Genomic DNA, 15,197 nt, shown 5'->3' with positions numbered 1-15,197 from the left:
AATAACACATGCCTTTAAGCTCTGGGAGACAAGGAGAGCAGCACTGCTATGCTAATCAATCACAGGTTCAAAGCCAGCCTGGTCTCTATTGGTCTCAATTTCCAAGTCTGAAGCCAGGCATAGTTAGCAGGGGCAGGAAGATCTCAGTTCAAGGTCAGCCTGGGCTATAGAGAAATTCCAGGGCAGCCAGGACTACAGAGAAAAACCAGGATTTTCTGTCACACTGGATAGAATAACCAGCTGCCTCACTATCTGTTTATGCATAGCATCTAAGTCTTCCATGTATAGCTTTTTTGTTCTATAGTTTGTAAAAATTTTATTGAAGTCGGGTGTGGTGGTGCACGCCCAGCACTTGGGAGGCAGAGGCAAGGGGATTTCTGAGTTCCAGGCCAGCCAGAGATACACAGAAACAAAGATCTTCCAAAATCAAGCTTTATCATGAGGTGAATTGCCGTTTCCTAACACCCATACATCGGCTTACAAACTAGTCTGAGGTTAGTGCCACAAACATGGTGCTCATATAGACAAAACACCCTGTGCCTTCCCTAAAAGCCCCAGCTGTCCTGGTACTAAAGTATTCTGTGCTGGCCTTGAGCTGATTACTTAGCCTTTAATACTGGGATTTAAAGTCATTTTGCCCCCTAACCCAGCTTCTCCCTGGTTTTTAATACCTTCCTGGACGATTCCAGCTAAGATAGATGACTATCATCTTGGAGGTACTTGCCTAACTCACACAAGAAAAGGTTCAATCCCTAGTAACAGAAGTGTGTAGAGGGAAAGGCTAACCCTGAGAGCAAAGATGCCCAGCCTTAGTGATAATGAAATGAGTGTGGAGGTGAGTGAGCAGTGCAGGAAACAGACCAGTCAAATCATCACATCCAATCGGTATACGTTTTTATTGTTTATACTTCTTTGAAATTACATTCAACATGTTTTCCTTTTACTTAAAATATAAACCCTGATATAGCTCCTTAAAAGGCGGCATGCTTCATAGCTAAATGAAATGTTGCTCCCAGCCCCAGAATACATTCCAATGAAATATTACATATTTCTTACGGAATAGTGGGTTAGGTACCCAATTTCTCATCTCACTTCGTAATTTGTATGTGGATAGCTCTCCTATGTAGTCCTAAAACTTCCGATTCTGCAGTAATAAAAACTGATGTTATTACATTAGTCAAGAGAACAATACCTAAACCACCAGGGAAACAAAGCCAACCAACTGTCCACATGACACCACTGAGGTCTACTTGGCTGACTGGGAGCACTCTTACAGAACACCAGATGGTCTTCCCCACCCTCCGGAGAAATGCTGAGCACAGCACCCCTGTGGTTTGAATATATCGATTTACACTGAACTTTATCTTACAAGTACATTCCTGGTCTAGTGTGAGTATTCAGTATTATATACAGAATGCCTATGATCTGAGTGAACCAAGGCTAACTAATCTCACAGTAGAAGTGAATCACAGCAAAATAGACAACAAAAGAGAACAAAAACTTCAAACCACAAAGCCCACATTTATACTCTAGGGCTTCAGAACTGACTTCAAGATGCCAATTTGGAAGAAGTTGGTTTTCTTCTCTCTCTGAGCTCTGCATGTGCAGATTTCTGGAGGTTGGAGGCGTTTGTCTGATTTGAGTCCAGAAGATTAGCCTTTCCAAGAGGAGCTGCAACTATTGTGTTGTTCCCACGCCTATGCTGTCCCTTCAAAGGAAAGGCCCAAACTATTCATTCACATCTACATCCTCAAACCAGCAAGCAGCAGGCAAATGTTAATATGCTTTTGTTAAGTGAATGTCTTTCTTTTGCTGGGGCTACAAAGTCAAAACTTTGTAAGAAAACAGAACCACACATACAGAAACAGGTAGGCTGGGAATGATTCCGACCTACTTTAAACAGAAAAAGAGAATGGCATGTCATCCAGTGGTAACTGCTACTCAGCTCCTGCCAGGAGATGTCCACACAATGATCATCAGTCTAATTAGTGCTACGTCTTATTCACTATCCCGAGTTTCTGCAATACTATCATTTAACAGCTCTGAACCAACCATTTTCCTGGCCAACGAAAACAGGTCCATAAGCCAGGTGTAGTTACCAGAGTTCAACCTCCACCTCAACCTGTTGTTTCTTTTCAGCCCAGGCATAAGTAACAATTCTTGCTTCTTCCAACTGGCTAAGAGAGCAAATTTCAAACAATGGGACTCATCAAAACCTTCAAAGAAAATGTGATGCCAGGAAATTAGGAGTCCTAATGTAAACTGGGAAAACTGAAACCTCTGCCCACCAGGCCACTGTGGGTAATGTGTAAGGCATCAGCTATGACTAGGAGCAGCTCTGGCTTTCAGGATGGAATGCTGAGTGGTGAATGGTTAACTTCAAGTCCTGTCAAGTCTGCTTTTTTAAAGTGAGAACTGTCTTAGCCATGGACAAAGATGTACTCAGGCCAAGAATTGTAACAACTGCTGTTAGAGAGTTTAAAATTTCACAGTATCAGGTAGGGCCATTAGCAATTTTATTCTAAACTTTACATTTGTTAACAAAATGCATTTATTTGGAAGGATCCAGTTATCAGTTGTCAAAAGCTCTTATATGTTGAAAATATAATTTTAATAGATAATTCTATTAAATTCTATTCTAACACAATAAAATAGTCTGCATTCAAAAGAGAAAAAAAACTTAAGTTATGAAGAAATCCATAACCTTGCATGAAGATTATGGAGATGAAGATTTCTGACCATAAGGTTAGCATTTACATGTATACGACTTTAAAATAGCAAGAATCAGAAATTCCATGTAGAAAATGTGGAAAGGGATTGTTTTACACAGGAAAAAAAACAACTACTAAGAGCAAATTAAAGGATAAAAGGAATAGCTGGGCACAGTGGCCTTTGATCCTAGAAGAGGCAGCCAGATCTCTGGGTTGAAGGCCAGCCTGGTCTGTAATAGTGAGTTCCAGGACAGCCAGGGCTACATAGCAAATGCACAGGAACTGAAGAGCCAATGACACCACTTGCCGGGTTCATTAGGTCTGCAGGAGGACTCAAAACTGCCTCAGCAAAATCAAATAACTAGAGTTTTCCTAATAGCACAAACCAATGGTCATATAGTGTTCAGACAAGAACCAAGAGAAGTCATAACCTACACCTGAAGCTCAAATGCCATATGTGACATGCAACTGCCCTCTTCACTGTGACTGCTGAGTATGGTCAACTTTCAAACATGGCAAGGACACCAAGGATCACCTAATTGAATCAGGTAATATTTATTTCAAATTTCTAGGAGGCTTAAGAAAAAAAAGAGATATTGATGCTTCATGCATGCTCAGAGCCAGTTTATAAATACTCACTCAGTAGAATCCTAACACAGATCTGCATCAATGAAACAAACTGGTAAAATTCTCCTCTTGCCAATTTGTCAGATGGAGAGGACTAAAACAGAATGTCCCATCCATTTTAATTTTAAATACGATTGTCACATCGGGAAAGCGAAATAAACACAGTAAAATAAACTGTACAAAGGCAAAGTAGAATAACAAAAAATATTTTACTAAAACATAAGATTTACAGAAGTTTCCAGACAAGCCATACAAAATGGTCACAAGCTTTTTCTTCGTCTTTTCGGGGTGGGGGTGGGGGTGGAGAATCTACACTTGACAGCAAAGTCACAATGTTATTAGTGAGGGCTGTGATGTTTATTTAATGTTCCCATTTTGGTTCAGACAATCAAGCTTGTCCATCTACAGCGTCTAAAGTTAGACTTGGCTAGAGAGCATATTCTAAAAAAACTGGTTAGCTGCATTTAACCACTGCAATTAGATCCTTTAAGAGGGGGGAGGGGGAAGGGGGCCATAAAATTAAAATAAAACTACTTTCCCCCTAAAAATAAAATAACACCCATACCCCTGGCAGCTAACCCTGACAACTACCTTCATTCACAGTGCCTTGTACTTTAACCATGATGGGGAAGGAGTCAAAGCAGAGAGTCCTGCTTCTCAGCATCTCTCAGCAACCCGGATGGTACTTCTAGCCTCTGCTCATGCTTTACAACAGTGAATCAGGACAAGACAGATTTGCTAATGTGCATGTAATCACCAAAGATGAAGATGCCTGGGCTTTTATTCTGTAATGTTTCTAAGACTGTGTCCATTAAATGCAAACAAAAAAAGGAAGAAGTCTTGGCAGAACAGGAGAAGTGGTGTACACTCGATGATCTGATCGACTTAAATATTGTTCATGGCATATAGCCTAGTCCATGCTCTCGCTGTAGACAAAAAACAAATATGCAGCTGTTAGTTTCTTTCCAAACAAGATAGATACCATCTCCTATAAACTGGATCAGACCAGTTTTCTGAATACCTTACTACCAAAACAGTGCAACTAATTAGGGGTTTTGTTTTCTAAGAATCTCACTATATAGACTAGACTAGCTTCAAACCTTTCATAAAATTCAACAGATAGAAAACGTTCTTTCATTTTTGAATAGATGATATGTTTATAGCAGGAAGAAGTTTGTTGATTCTATAAATGGCTATATCCTTTAAGTGGACCATAAAAAAAGAACAGTTTCCAAGTTTTCTAGTATCTTCACATACTGCCAATACAGTAGTCATTATAGTATATACATGTGGTTAAACACTGCAAAATCTCCTTCACAGAATATTTTTAAATGTAAGCTTGTAAATAAAACATCAAATGGTAAGGGACCTAGCTTGAAAAGCAGAGCAGGTGAAAGAAAGAGAATAGATATTAAGTACCTGTTTCTATGGCTTGGGCTTCGTTGGTCTTCCATTGCTCGGCTACATCATTTGCTAATGGATCATCTGGATTAGGAGCACTTAACAAAGCCTGGATTGATAGCAGAACTGTGCGGATCTGCAGTGCTGGGGACCACTTATCTATGAAGGTAACAGGCCCAGTATATGATAAAGCATGGACAACAGGCCCAGAACTGCTGCACTTCCCTCCCACACACTCTGGGGCTGTTAGCATACAGTGAGATTCCAATGCTTACATTCTAAATGTAGAATGCTTAGGACAAAAAGGACACGTTAATAAAGCACAGGGTGACAAACAACACTTACCTTTCAAAATATCTAAACATATTCTTCCCAACTTGTCTACATTAGGATGATAAATTTTGGTCATGAAACGTACTTTAGGTGCTGCCATTGGGTATTCTTCTGGAAGGAATAGTTCAAGTTTAAAAGTCCCTCCCTCAAAGGGGGAATCCTGGGGGCCAGCAATGACCACATGAAAATAACGGGCGTTGCTCTCATCTGGTTCTGCTTTAATGCCAGGAACTGGTTCTGCCAGCAAACGCTGGGTTTCCTACAACAGAAAAACAAGCATACCTGTGAAACAAATGTCATTTCACTAGACACCAAAATTAAAATTAGGAAGTTCGTCTTTTGAAATTAAATATAACACAATCTCCCAATGGCATAATTTTCACATAAAACGTGAAACTCTTCTTTGAGTTCTTTTAAGAATTTCTTTGACCTCTGCATCATGCCATAATAATGCACACACCCAAAACAATAATAAAAGGCTTTATGGCAGGTATGATGGGATACACCTTTAATCCCAGCAGAGGCCTACATAGTGAGTTCCAGGACAGTCAAGCAGCCAGGGCTATATAGGAAAACCCTGTTTCCAACCAACCAGCCAACCAACCAACACCAGACCATTCATGTAACAACAACCAACTGAATATAACTGCAGGACATTATCACATTCTAGATTGGATTAATAAAACCAATTTTTATGCTCACATAAAAGGAAAAGAAAAATGACACCAGGGTTGCTACAATAGGCAAAGCAACCTGCTCTAAATTATATTTAAAACCAAGTCACTGGGCAGGAGAGATGGCACAGTGATTAAGAACACTGACTAGTCTTCCAAAGGTCCTGCGTTCAATTCCCAGCAACCACATGGCTCACAACCATCTGTAATGGGATCTGATGCCCACTTCTGATGTATCTAAAGCTACAGTGTACTTATACACATAAAATAAATAAATCTTAAAAAAAAAAAGCAAGAAAAATAGGCCATTGAACTCTTCTAAAATTTGGTCATCCTTTGTAGTCAAGGGCAGACGAGGTCTAGAATTCTCAAAAATCTCTGGATGTTCAAGACTCTTACATAAAATTGTACAAGTATTTGTATTTAAACTACAAAAATCTTTATATTTCAAACCATCTCTAGATGACTTATAGTGCTTAAAACAGTGGGAATGTTATGTAAGTAACAATACACAAAATAGGGAAGAATGACAAAATTCTTGTTCAATAAAGAGACCACTTTGCCATAGGATTTTCCAACTTCATCTGGCGGAAGCATGGACGCAGAGTGCTACCACACTCTGGAGGTACTGGAGAAAAGAATAAGCCTAGGAAACTGAGTGTGGCAACAACAGCTCTCATACTCTTGGAAGCACATATCTGAGTTCAAGGTCAGCCTCTACCTAGCAGACTAAATAAACAACCTCCTAGTACTCTGCCTGGCTTCCAACCTGGACCTTGCCATCTTGTACTTCCAGGTTCTACCTTCTCCAGTTATTTAAACGTCAAAGCCTGGCAAGGGACTCCTGTGCTCTGCCTACCTTTCAATTCACCTTCATTTATCCCCACACCCTGACTTTTTGGTTCATTTAATCTCCTGAAAGTTCCTCAACCTACTAGACATTATTTCTACTTCAAAGACTATACTTGTCCTTTTCCCCCAGGAAAAGCCAAAAAGGGACCCTAGCCTTTATTTTAAGCGGAAAAAGATGTTAAAGATCAGCAGAGGGGCAGAGAAATAAAATAAAATAAATAAATAAACAAACAAACAAACTAGGCGGCAAAATTTCAATTTTGGCCCTTTCTCAACTTTGTTTTATCCCAAGTCTCCATGAAAAGAAAGAAAGGCTGAAAGAGGGGGAGGGGGTCCAAGATTCTAAGTAACCACCACTCCCGGATTATACATAGTAGCAGCTATTTAAAGGTCTAACAAGCTACCCAAAGTACCTCCAAGATCAGATCCTAAAATAGCTCAAAAATCACTGTGCGTTGTCAAATTCCACACTCACACCCTTGTCATCCATTTACCTACTCTTAGTCAGGCACTCTTCCCAGAGAATGCATTAGTGGGGTGTGGGGTGTACACCTGTAGTCCTGGCACTTGGGTGGCTACGGCCAGAGAGCAGCTAGTCTGGGTTCCAGGCCAGCCACACAGCAAGACCCTGTCTCAAAAACCAACAAGTGGAAAGCACCACTGTGACCTTACTGATCTAAGATTTCACTGGAATCTACACTACAGAGTAGTTAGAGATATAAAGCATCCCTCCCATGTCACCACACAATATACAGATCATCATTTTATCTGATGAAACACTCTCCATTTCCCAAACTTAGCATAGGTTGTGAGAATAGAAAAACCTGACACCAGTGTCTAAAATCCATACCCACAGTAGGAAGAAGGGAAGGAAACACTAGTGGATATAATCTCTCTCCCTCCCTCCTACCAAACATAAGGTTAACCACGAGGAACCTTCAGGTCTTACAGTGCTTCGTCGTAAGGACAGTAAGTGCAGTGTGGTTTAAGTGACAAAGCTGAAGTTCCTACTGCTTCACTTGTTTAACTTTCTGAGCAAGCCCGCTTTTTTATATTTCATATAGTTGTGGTACTTTCCCCTTGCACACAATTTGTCTTCCCAAAGCTGCAGTTATCCTTGGTCAACCCCAATCAAGAAATATTAGTTGATGGGCCAGCAAGACAATATGGCAGGTACAACTTGGCACACAACCCTGACAGCCTGAGTTCTATCATCAAAGCCCTCCTCCACACGGGTGCTATGGTGTGGATGTTTTCTCTCCTCCCACCCTCTCTTTCATATATAAAACAATGCAAGAGATTGTCCTGTCACTAGAGTACTAGGATCAAAGGCAGGCACCACCACTCCTGGTTTAAGTTTTTTGTTTTTTGAGACAGGGTTTCTCTGTGTAATCCTGGCTGTCCTGGAACTCACTCTGCAGATCAGGCTGGCCTCAGAAATCTGCTTGCCTCTGCCTCCCAAGTGCTGGGATGAAAGATGTACACTACCACTGGCGGGCTTGATTTAAGTTTTATGCACTTTTCATCCCTTCAGCAAGACACCCCCCCCAATATGATCTTTTCATCTAGCTATAGCATAAAATCTCACACTGCCGCACACCTGGATGTAAAATTACCCTTAGTCCAGCATATCCAACAAAAATACTCTACTGGTCCATTAGTCACCAGTCTCGGCTCTGACAACGTGTGTTCAAACAATCCACATTTTGCTTAGTGTTAGTGATAGTACTAAAGTGATGACTGCTAAAGAGAAACAATAAGATGTTTCCCTCAGGGTTAGAGTCTCCTTGCTGAGCTTTGACTACCAGCACCCATACTAGGTGTCTCACAACCATCCCTTATCTCTATTTCCAGGGGATCCAACTCCCTCTTCTAGACTTTGTGCGCCCCTAGTGCATGCACACAAATGTATATATATAGTAAATGATAAATAAATCCTTTAAAAAAGATAAAAAGCCTGTTTCTCTTTAATGAAAAGGTAAAGGCTATGCTACAGAGTGGAGCTGAGATTGTCTGTATGACTTGTAGGAAACCTTTGGTCCTAGCACCACCTAACCTAACTGGGCATGGTAGCACTGGCCTATAATCCAGAACTATCTTTGTTCCAAATTAGAAATGTAGAGAGGGAGAGAAAGCACTGACAGGGAAAGATCTTGATTTCAGCAACTTTTAGGGTTTGTTTGTTTGGTTGGTTTAAACCAAACAAACAAACAAAGAAACAAACTGTGTACTGCCAGGTGGTGGTGGCGCATGCCTTTAATCCCAGCATTTGGGAGGCAAAGGCAGGTGGATTTCTGAGTTCAAGGCCAGCCTGGTCTACAAAGTGAGTTCCAGGACAGCCAGGGCTATACAGAGAAACCCTGTCTTGAAAACCAAAAACCAAAACCAATCAAACAAACAAACAAACAAAAAAACAACAAAAAATATAGCTGTGTACTTTTTAAAAAATTGCAATTTCAGGTATTTGTTTGTTTGTTTGTTTTGGATAGTCTTTCTCTGTGTAGTCCTGGCTGCCCTAGTACTCACTCTGTAGACCATGCTGGCCTTGAATTTACAGAGATCTGCCTGCCTGCCTCTGCTTCCTGAGTGCTGGGATTAAAAGCATGTACCACCACTGGCCAGCTAAAACAAAAAATAAATAAATAACCTATAAATAAAGTTGTTCAAGAAAAAGAAATCTGGGGGCTAGAGAGATGGCTCAGCAGTTAAGAGCACTGACTGCTCTTCCAGAGGTCCTGAGTTCAAATCCCAGCAACCACATGGTGGCTCACAACCATCCGTAACGAGATCTGACTCCCTCTTCTGGAGTGTCTGAAGACAGCTACAGTGTACTTACATATAATAAATAAATAAATAAATAAATAAATCTTTTTTAAAAAACTGACTGTGATGCTTCAAATTATTATGTTAAGTAGAGAAACTGCAATACTTATTTAAGACATATTTGAAACTGCAGTCACACCTTTAATCCCAGCACTTAGGGGGGAAAAAGAAGGCAGAACTCTTAAATTTGAGACCAGCCTGGTTTACAGAGTGAGTTCCAGGACAAGTGCTGGAATTAAAATTGTGTACCATGACAAATGGCAGAAATAGTATTTGTAAACATGGCTCTACCAACTAAGTTAACATATTCTCAGTCTCCCTCTCCCTCTCTCCTTAGAATGGTAATTTTTGTGAAAATGGTAAATTATTTCATAATATTTTTCATTTAACCCAATATGTTAAAAATGTTATCTGAACATGTTATCAATATATAATGGCTAACAGAATATTTTAATCTTTTTCCACACTAAGCCTTCACAAGTCCAGGTTTTAATCTATACTAAGCACATGTATCAATTCAAACTAGCCACATTTCAACTGCTCCATAGCCACTAGAAGCTAGCACCTACAGAATAAAAAACAAAACAAAACAAGGTACGTTTATTACTGACAGATCATTAAGAACAAATGAACTTCATATATGTGGGTAAATTTTTGTAGAGCAACTTTAAACTGTCACGTTTTCCACTCAAAAATAATCTCTAAGTAATATAGGAAGATATGGAATAACTAACTGGTATATGTCATGAAAGCTCTCTGCCAGTCCCTTTAGATCAGAGTTGCTGTCTGCTGCAGTCAAAACACTGTCTAAAAATGATAACGCGGGGGGTGGGGGTGGGGGAGAGACGACAGAAAAAAGCAAGGCAACTAACAACACGATGAAATATTGATTAATCACCAAGAAACCATTTTAATTCTTCCCGTTAACACCACCCTCTAGTGGACATAAGACATCAACAGATTAAACAAAAACATAAAATACTCTTTAAAAAGTTCGTTAGTGGGGGCTGGTGAGATGGCTCAGTGGGTAAGAGCACCCGACTGCTCTTCCAAAGGTCCAGAGTTCAAATCCCAGCAACCACATGGTGGCTCACAACCATCTGTAACAAGATCTGGCGCCCTCTTCTGGAGTGTCTGAAGACAGCTACAGTATACTTACATATAATAATAAATAAATAAATCTTTAAAAAAAAAAAAAAAAGTTCATTAGTTCACTCCAAAAGGTGAAGTCTTTTTCTTCTCTTCAAAGTACCATGTCACTTGTCTAAGCTAAGGTTGGCATTAACGTAAATGTCCTTAAAGGGGCCCATTCTGATCCAGACTTCAAATGCAAGGCAAAGAAGTGAATTAATTCACTCAATCCTCATACTCATTTAGTAAACGAGGAAGAAAAGGTAACCAGTTAGAAAAGAAAAAACTAGGAAACAGCAGAGCCAAGACTGAATACAGGCGTTGGGCTCTAGTCGACCTGGTTTCTTAATCTCTATGATACAGACAGGCAATTAATTGACAGTGAACTATAAAGGTCCAACTGGTCTGCTAGGGCAATAAAGAGCACTGGAGTTAAGAGAGGACTATTTTTAGACCTTAGTAATCACCAGTTCATGAAAGAAGTACATTTAAGCAATAATCTCACTTTTCCTCCATTTTTACTGAGAAGGTATAGTTTCATTAACACAAGTGAAAGATAGGAAAAGAATCTTTGGTTGAAATCTGCTATATTAATCATACTGACCTGGAATTATCTATAATTTAAAAAAAAGCAAACCACTTGGCCATCTTTGATATTCCATGAACCCATCGCTTTATACTATATAATGAAGTATTGACTTTTTGGTTTTTTGAGGCATGGTCTCACCCTATGGAGGACCTATAGAACTATGTAAACCTGGCTAGCATGGAATTTGGAGATCCACCTGCCTCTGCCAATGCTTCCTTGAGTGCCCATAAGACTGGGTCACTCTTGACGGGCGTAGTGGCGCACACCTTTAATCCCAGCACTCGGGAGGCAGAGGCAGACAGATTTCTGAGTTCGAGGCCAGCCTGGTCTACAAAGTGAGTTCCAGGACAGGCAGGGCTACACAGAGAAACCTGTCTCAAAAAACAAAACAAAACAAAAAAAGAGACTGGGTCACTCTTTCCTATAACTCAACTTTGTGTCCACACTGACCTTAGAGTCATGGCAATCCTCCTTCCTGACAGGTGTGAACTGTCGTGCTCTGATTTCAGAGAGTGGAAAGTAAAACACTTTTCTCTCCCTATCTTCCTTCCCCCCCTTCTCTAGGAAGGGTGGGTTGATTTCTGCTCAGTTTGGAGGTTAAGTGTAACTGTATTGCTGCACAAGTATGAAGACCTGAGAGTGTCGCTCCAGTACCCATATAAAATATATCACTACTCCCAGAATTAGATTTGTCAGTCTCTGAAAGGTTCATTTCAGACTTGAGTATCATGGTCTTAACAGAAGTTCTAACAAGCTATGACCAGATTAGGACTCTTGCTGATTGATTTCTAAAGATATATTAATATTAAGCTTTATAGCAAATAAGTACTGTAAACCTCCATCTTTTTATGTTTTCTGAAAGGCTTCCAAATACTAACACCACAGTTAAAGATGCATCCCCTACTCATTCGTAAAACACTCACAAAACTCTTGATGGTAACATTGTCCTTCAGATATATCCAGCTTTGAAATTAAATTCAAGGCAGCTATATGACTATTTTCATTTTATCTTCCTAATTGGATGAGTGAGGTAACATTCCTTTTATTTTTTATTTTTGGAAACATGGTCTAACCATGTAGCCCTAGACCTAGATGTCCTAGAATTCACTATCTATAAAGACCACACTGGTTTCTGCCTCCCCAGTGCTGAGAGTAAAGGTAAGCACTACCACACCCAGATGAAATTATTTTTATTATATCACAAACTCAAAACATAAAACAGTAAGACTTTAGCTGGATACACATGCCTTTAATCCCAGTGCTAAGGAGATAGAGGCAGTTGGATTTCTCGAGGCCAGCCTGGAGAGAACAGTGAGTTCTAGTACAACCATGCAGAGAAATCCTGGGTCAAAAAACAAAGAAGACCTCAGTAATTTGAATTCTTTCTACTTTTAATAAACTGTCTCAGGAATAATTTTACCAGTGCTGGTAGCCCAGAAGCCTAATGAAAGTTTAAGAAACAAAATATAATACTCTTTTTTTTTTTTTCCAAAACAGAAGCTTAGGCCCAGCTACAGATGAATAGACCTGTTAATGTCTTATAGTCTAGCTATCCCCACTGAACCTAGACATTTAGAGTAAAAATAATTAACTGCCAAGCTGCCTAAACTGCAGGCAAACAGGACAAGGTCAACATTTTTTTCTGCTGTTTTTGTTTTTTGATGTTTCGGGAAATATTAAAAAAAAAAAAAAAAAACCTGCAAGTTCCAGGGCTACATCCAGCTACTCTCTGTCCCAGCGGGCTGACCGGCTCTAGCGGGCAATGGCTGGCCTGTTCTTAACTCCTGGAGACTCTCTGACTCAGTGCCAGATTCTCTCCACCCAGCTTCACTAAGTTCCCACTGCCCGGTTGCTACCCCGCCAGTCCCATGCTTGTCCTCTCCTATCCCCATCCAAAAAGCCCCTAACTCTCTCCTGCTTCCTCTCTTCCTCCGTCCAACTACAAGAAGTAGCTACTAGTGTCTTCAGGTTTCAATGGCAGATCTGTCAGGATTCACCACTTGGGGATTTAGATTTAATATGGCTTACAAGATTAGGATTCTAGTTGTTGCACCCAGGGATTGAGTTACCATTGTTTTTGAACTAAGTTTGTGTGGTGTTTTCCTTCACACAGCGGTTCAACTGGGTTCCAGAGAGAAAGGTACGGCAAAGCGTGGGTATGCCTGATATGCACCACAAAAGGCCGTGGGAGTTTTGAAGCATGGGGCTGGTGTGGTAACAACCAGCCAGTGGGAACTTAGTGAGTTGGGTGGAGAGATTTTGGAGCTGAGTCAGAGTCTCCACAAGATAAGAACTGGCCAGCCATTGCCCACTAGTGCACAGACCACCTTGGCAGAGAGTAGCTGGGTGTAGCATGGGAACTTGCCATTCTTTTTCAGTATTTCCCACAACATTTCAAAACAAGGTTTCTGTGTAGCTCTGTGTTGGGAGCGACCCTGTTTGAATGTTAACTGCCTTGTCAGCCATAAGTGCTTGCTTACAAAGTTTTGGCCTTAGTGGAAAAGTCCTAGCTTAGTTGAGATTTCTGTGGAAGACCAGGCTGGCCTCAAACTCAAGAGATCCACCTGCCTCTGCCTCTGCCTCCCAAGCGCTGGGATTAAACATGTGCACCACCACTGCCTAAATAACATTTCTGCAATGTTTTTTAGCCAACGAGATGTAAATGATGCTAAATCAATGCAGGTGTACTTGTTGGGAAAGTGACAATGTATATAAGGGTGTAACCCTGGGTCTGGAGAGATGGCTCAGCAGCTAAGAGCACAGCACCCACTTCTTGCTCTTCCAGAGGACCCAGGTTCTATTCCCAACCTTCCCACATGGCAGCTAACAACCATCTGTAATTGTGGCACACAAACCAAACACTCATAAGATAAAAATAAATCTTCTTTTAAAAGACTGCAATCCTCCATTACTCAGCCAATGAAGAGAAGGAGGGAGAGACTGGTGTTTAGGGTCATAAAAGTTCTCTGCTCTCAATGAGGGCACCCACACTTGCAAGGTCACAAACTGCTTCACTTCTGCTATTGAGTACTCTGTGCTTGTTATTTCAAAAAGGAATTTTCACTGCTCACTAAAAGAAAAGGATCTAACTTAGTATTATTAACACTCCACTGGAAGTCTTGTTAGGCCAAGTTTCTAAAACACTAATAAATTTGACAAGCTGGCTTTTAAAAATTATTTATCTGTTCACTTAACATTCAATATCAGACCCCCTCTCCTCCCTTTCTCCTCTGAAAAGGGGGAGCCCTCTCTGGGTATGACCACCCACCCTTGTCCCAGAACATTAAGTCTCTACAGGACTAGAGTCATCCGCTTCCAGTGAAGTTCCCCAGTGAGGGGAACGAGAGCCACACACAGGCAACTGACTCAGGGACAAACCTGTTCCAGTTGTTGAGGGATCTGCATGAAGACCAAGCTGCACTTCTGTTACAAATGGGGGGGGGGGGGTAGGTCCAACCCATGCGCGCTCTGTCATTGGTGAGGTTTTTTGGTTTTTTTAGCTTGCATATTTTATATCCGAGAATAGTAACTTAATAGGGGAAGAAAAAGGGGTCTGGCTTCATCATCAATGACAACCAGGGGAGCTGCTTGTTAGATGTTAGTTTTATATGGTAAACTTAACATCCCATGTAACGCATTAGTAAAACTGAATTTGAATTTTGATTAAAAAAATTTCCCTTAATCATTCATATTTTCCTTTGTTCACACACATATTTCCTTTCCTTATTCTTCCTATTATGTTGGAGCTGGAGCCGTAGAAAAATATGGAAATGTGAGGTAACCAAATGATAGCCACAGTGTAAGACTGCACGGTAAAGTAATAGCAAAATCAGACTTGTAGATATCCACTGTTCCATCCATTATTCTTTTGGCTGCTTCACAAGTAAACACCCTTGATTTGGCAATCAGCACACACCCCTAGACACACATAAACACACCCACCCACAAACTTTTATGGATCTCTCCTTGCCACCTCAATATTAATTCCTCAATTTTTGATACAGGCATTTATATCAAATACTTGGGTGTCAGAAGCAAAAGGATCAGGAATTCAAA

General features: G+C 40.5%; 1 protein-coding gene across 2 annotated transcripts in view; it reads right to left on the bottom strand.

Annotated features, from left to right (window-relative positions):
• Nucleotides 1–877: 877 nt before the first annotated feature.
• Nucleotides 878–15,197, bottom strand: part of Ube2n (ubiquitin-conjugating enzyme E2N) — a 30,497-nt gene continuing 16,177 nt past the window's right edge. The window contains exons 2-4 of one of the 2 annotated variants that reach the window (NM_080560.3): nucleotides 5,085–5,331; nucleotides 4,758–4,898; nucleotides 878–4,264 (exon numbers count right to left, since the gene is read on the bottom strand). In NM_080560.3, coding sequence (NP_542127.1) covers nucleotides 4,224–4,264; nucleotides 4,758–4,898; nucleotides 5,085–5,331 — 429 coding nt within the window. In that variant the 3' untranslated portion in view covers nucleotides 878–4,223. The remainder of the gene's footprint in view (nucleotides 4,265–4,757; nucleotides 4,899–5,084; nucleotides 5,332–15,197) is intronic. The other variant, XM_006514344.4, reaches the window with a different exon arrangement.

Source organism: Mus musculus, chromosome 10 (genome assembly GCF_000001635.26).
Source record: "Mus musculus strain C57BL/6J chromosome 10, GRCm38.p6 C57BL/6J".
In the NCBI taxonomy this organism is placed as follows: domain Eukaryota; kingdom Metazoa; phylum Chordata; class Mammalia; order Rodentia; family Muridae; genus Mus; species Mus musculus.
Note: the sequence above shows the minus strand (reverse complement) of the source record. Positions and strands in the feature narration are given on the sequence as shown.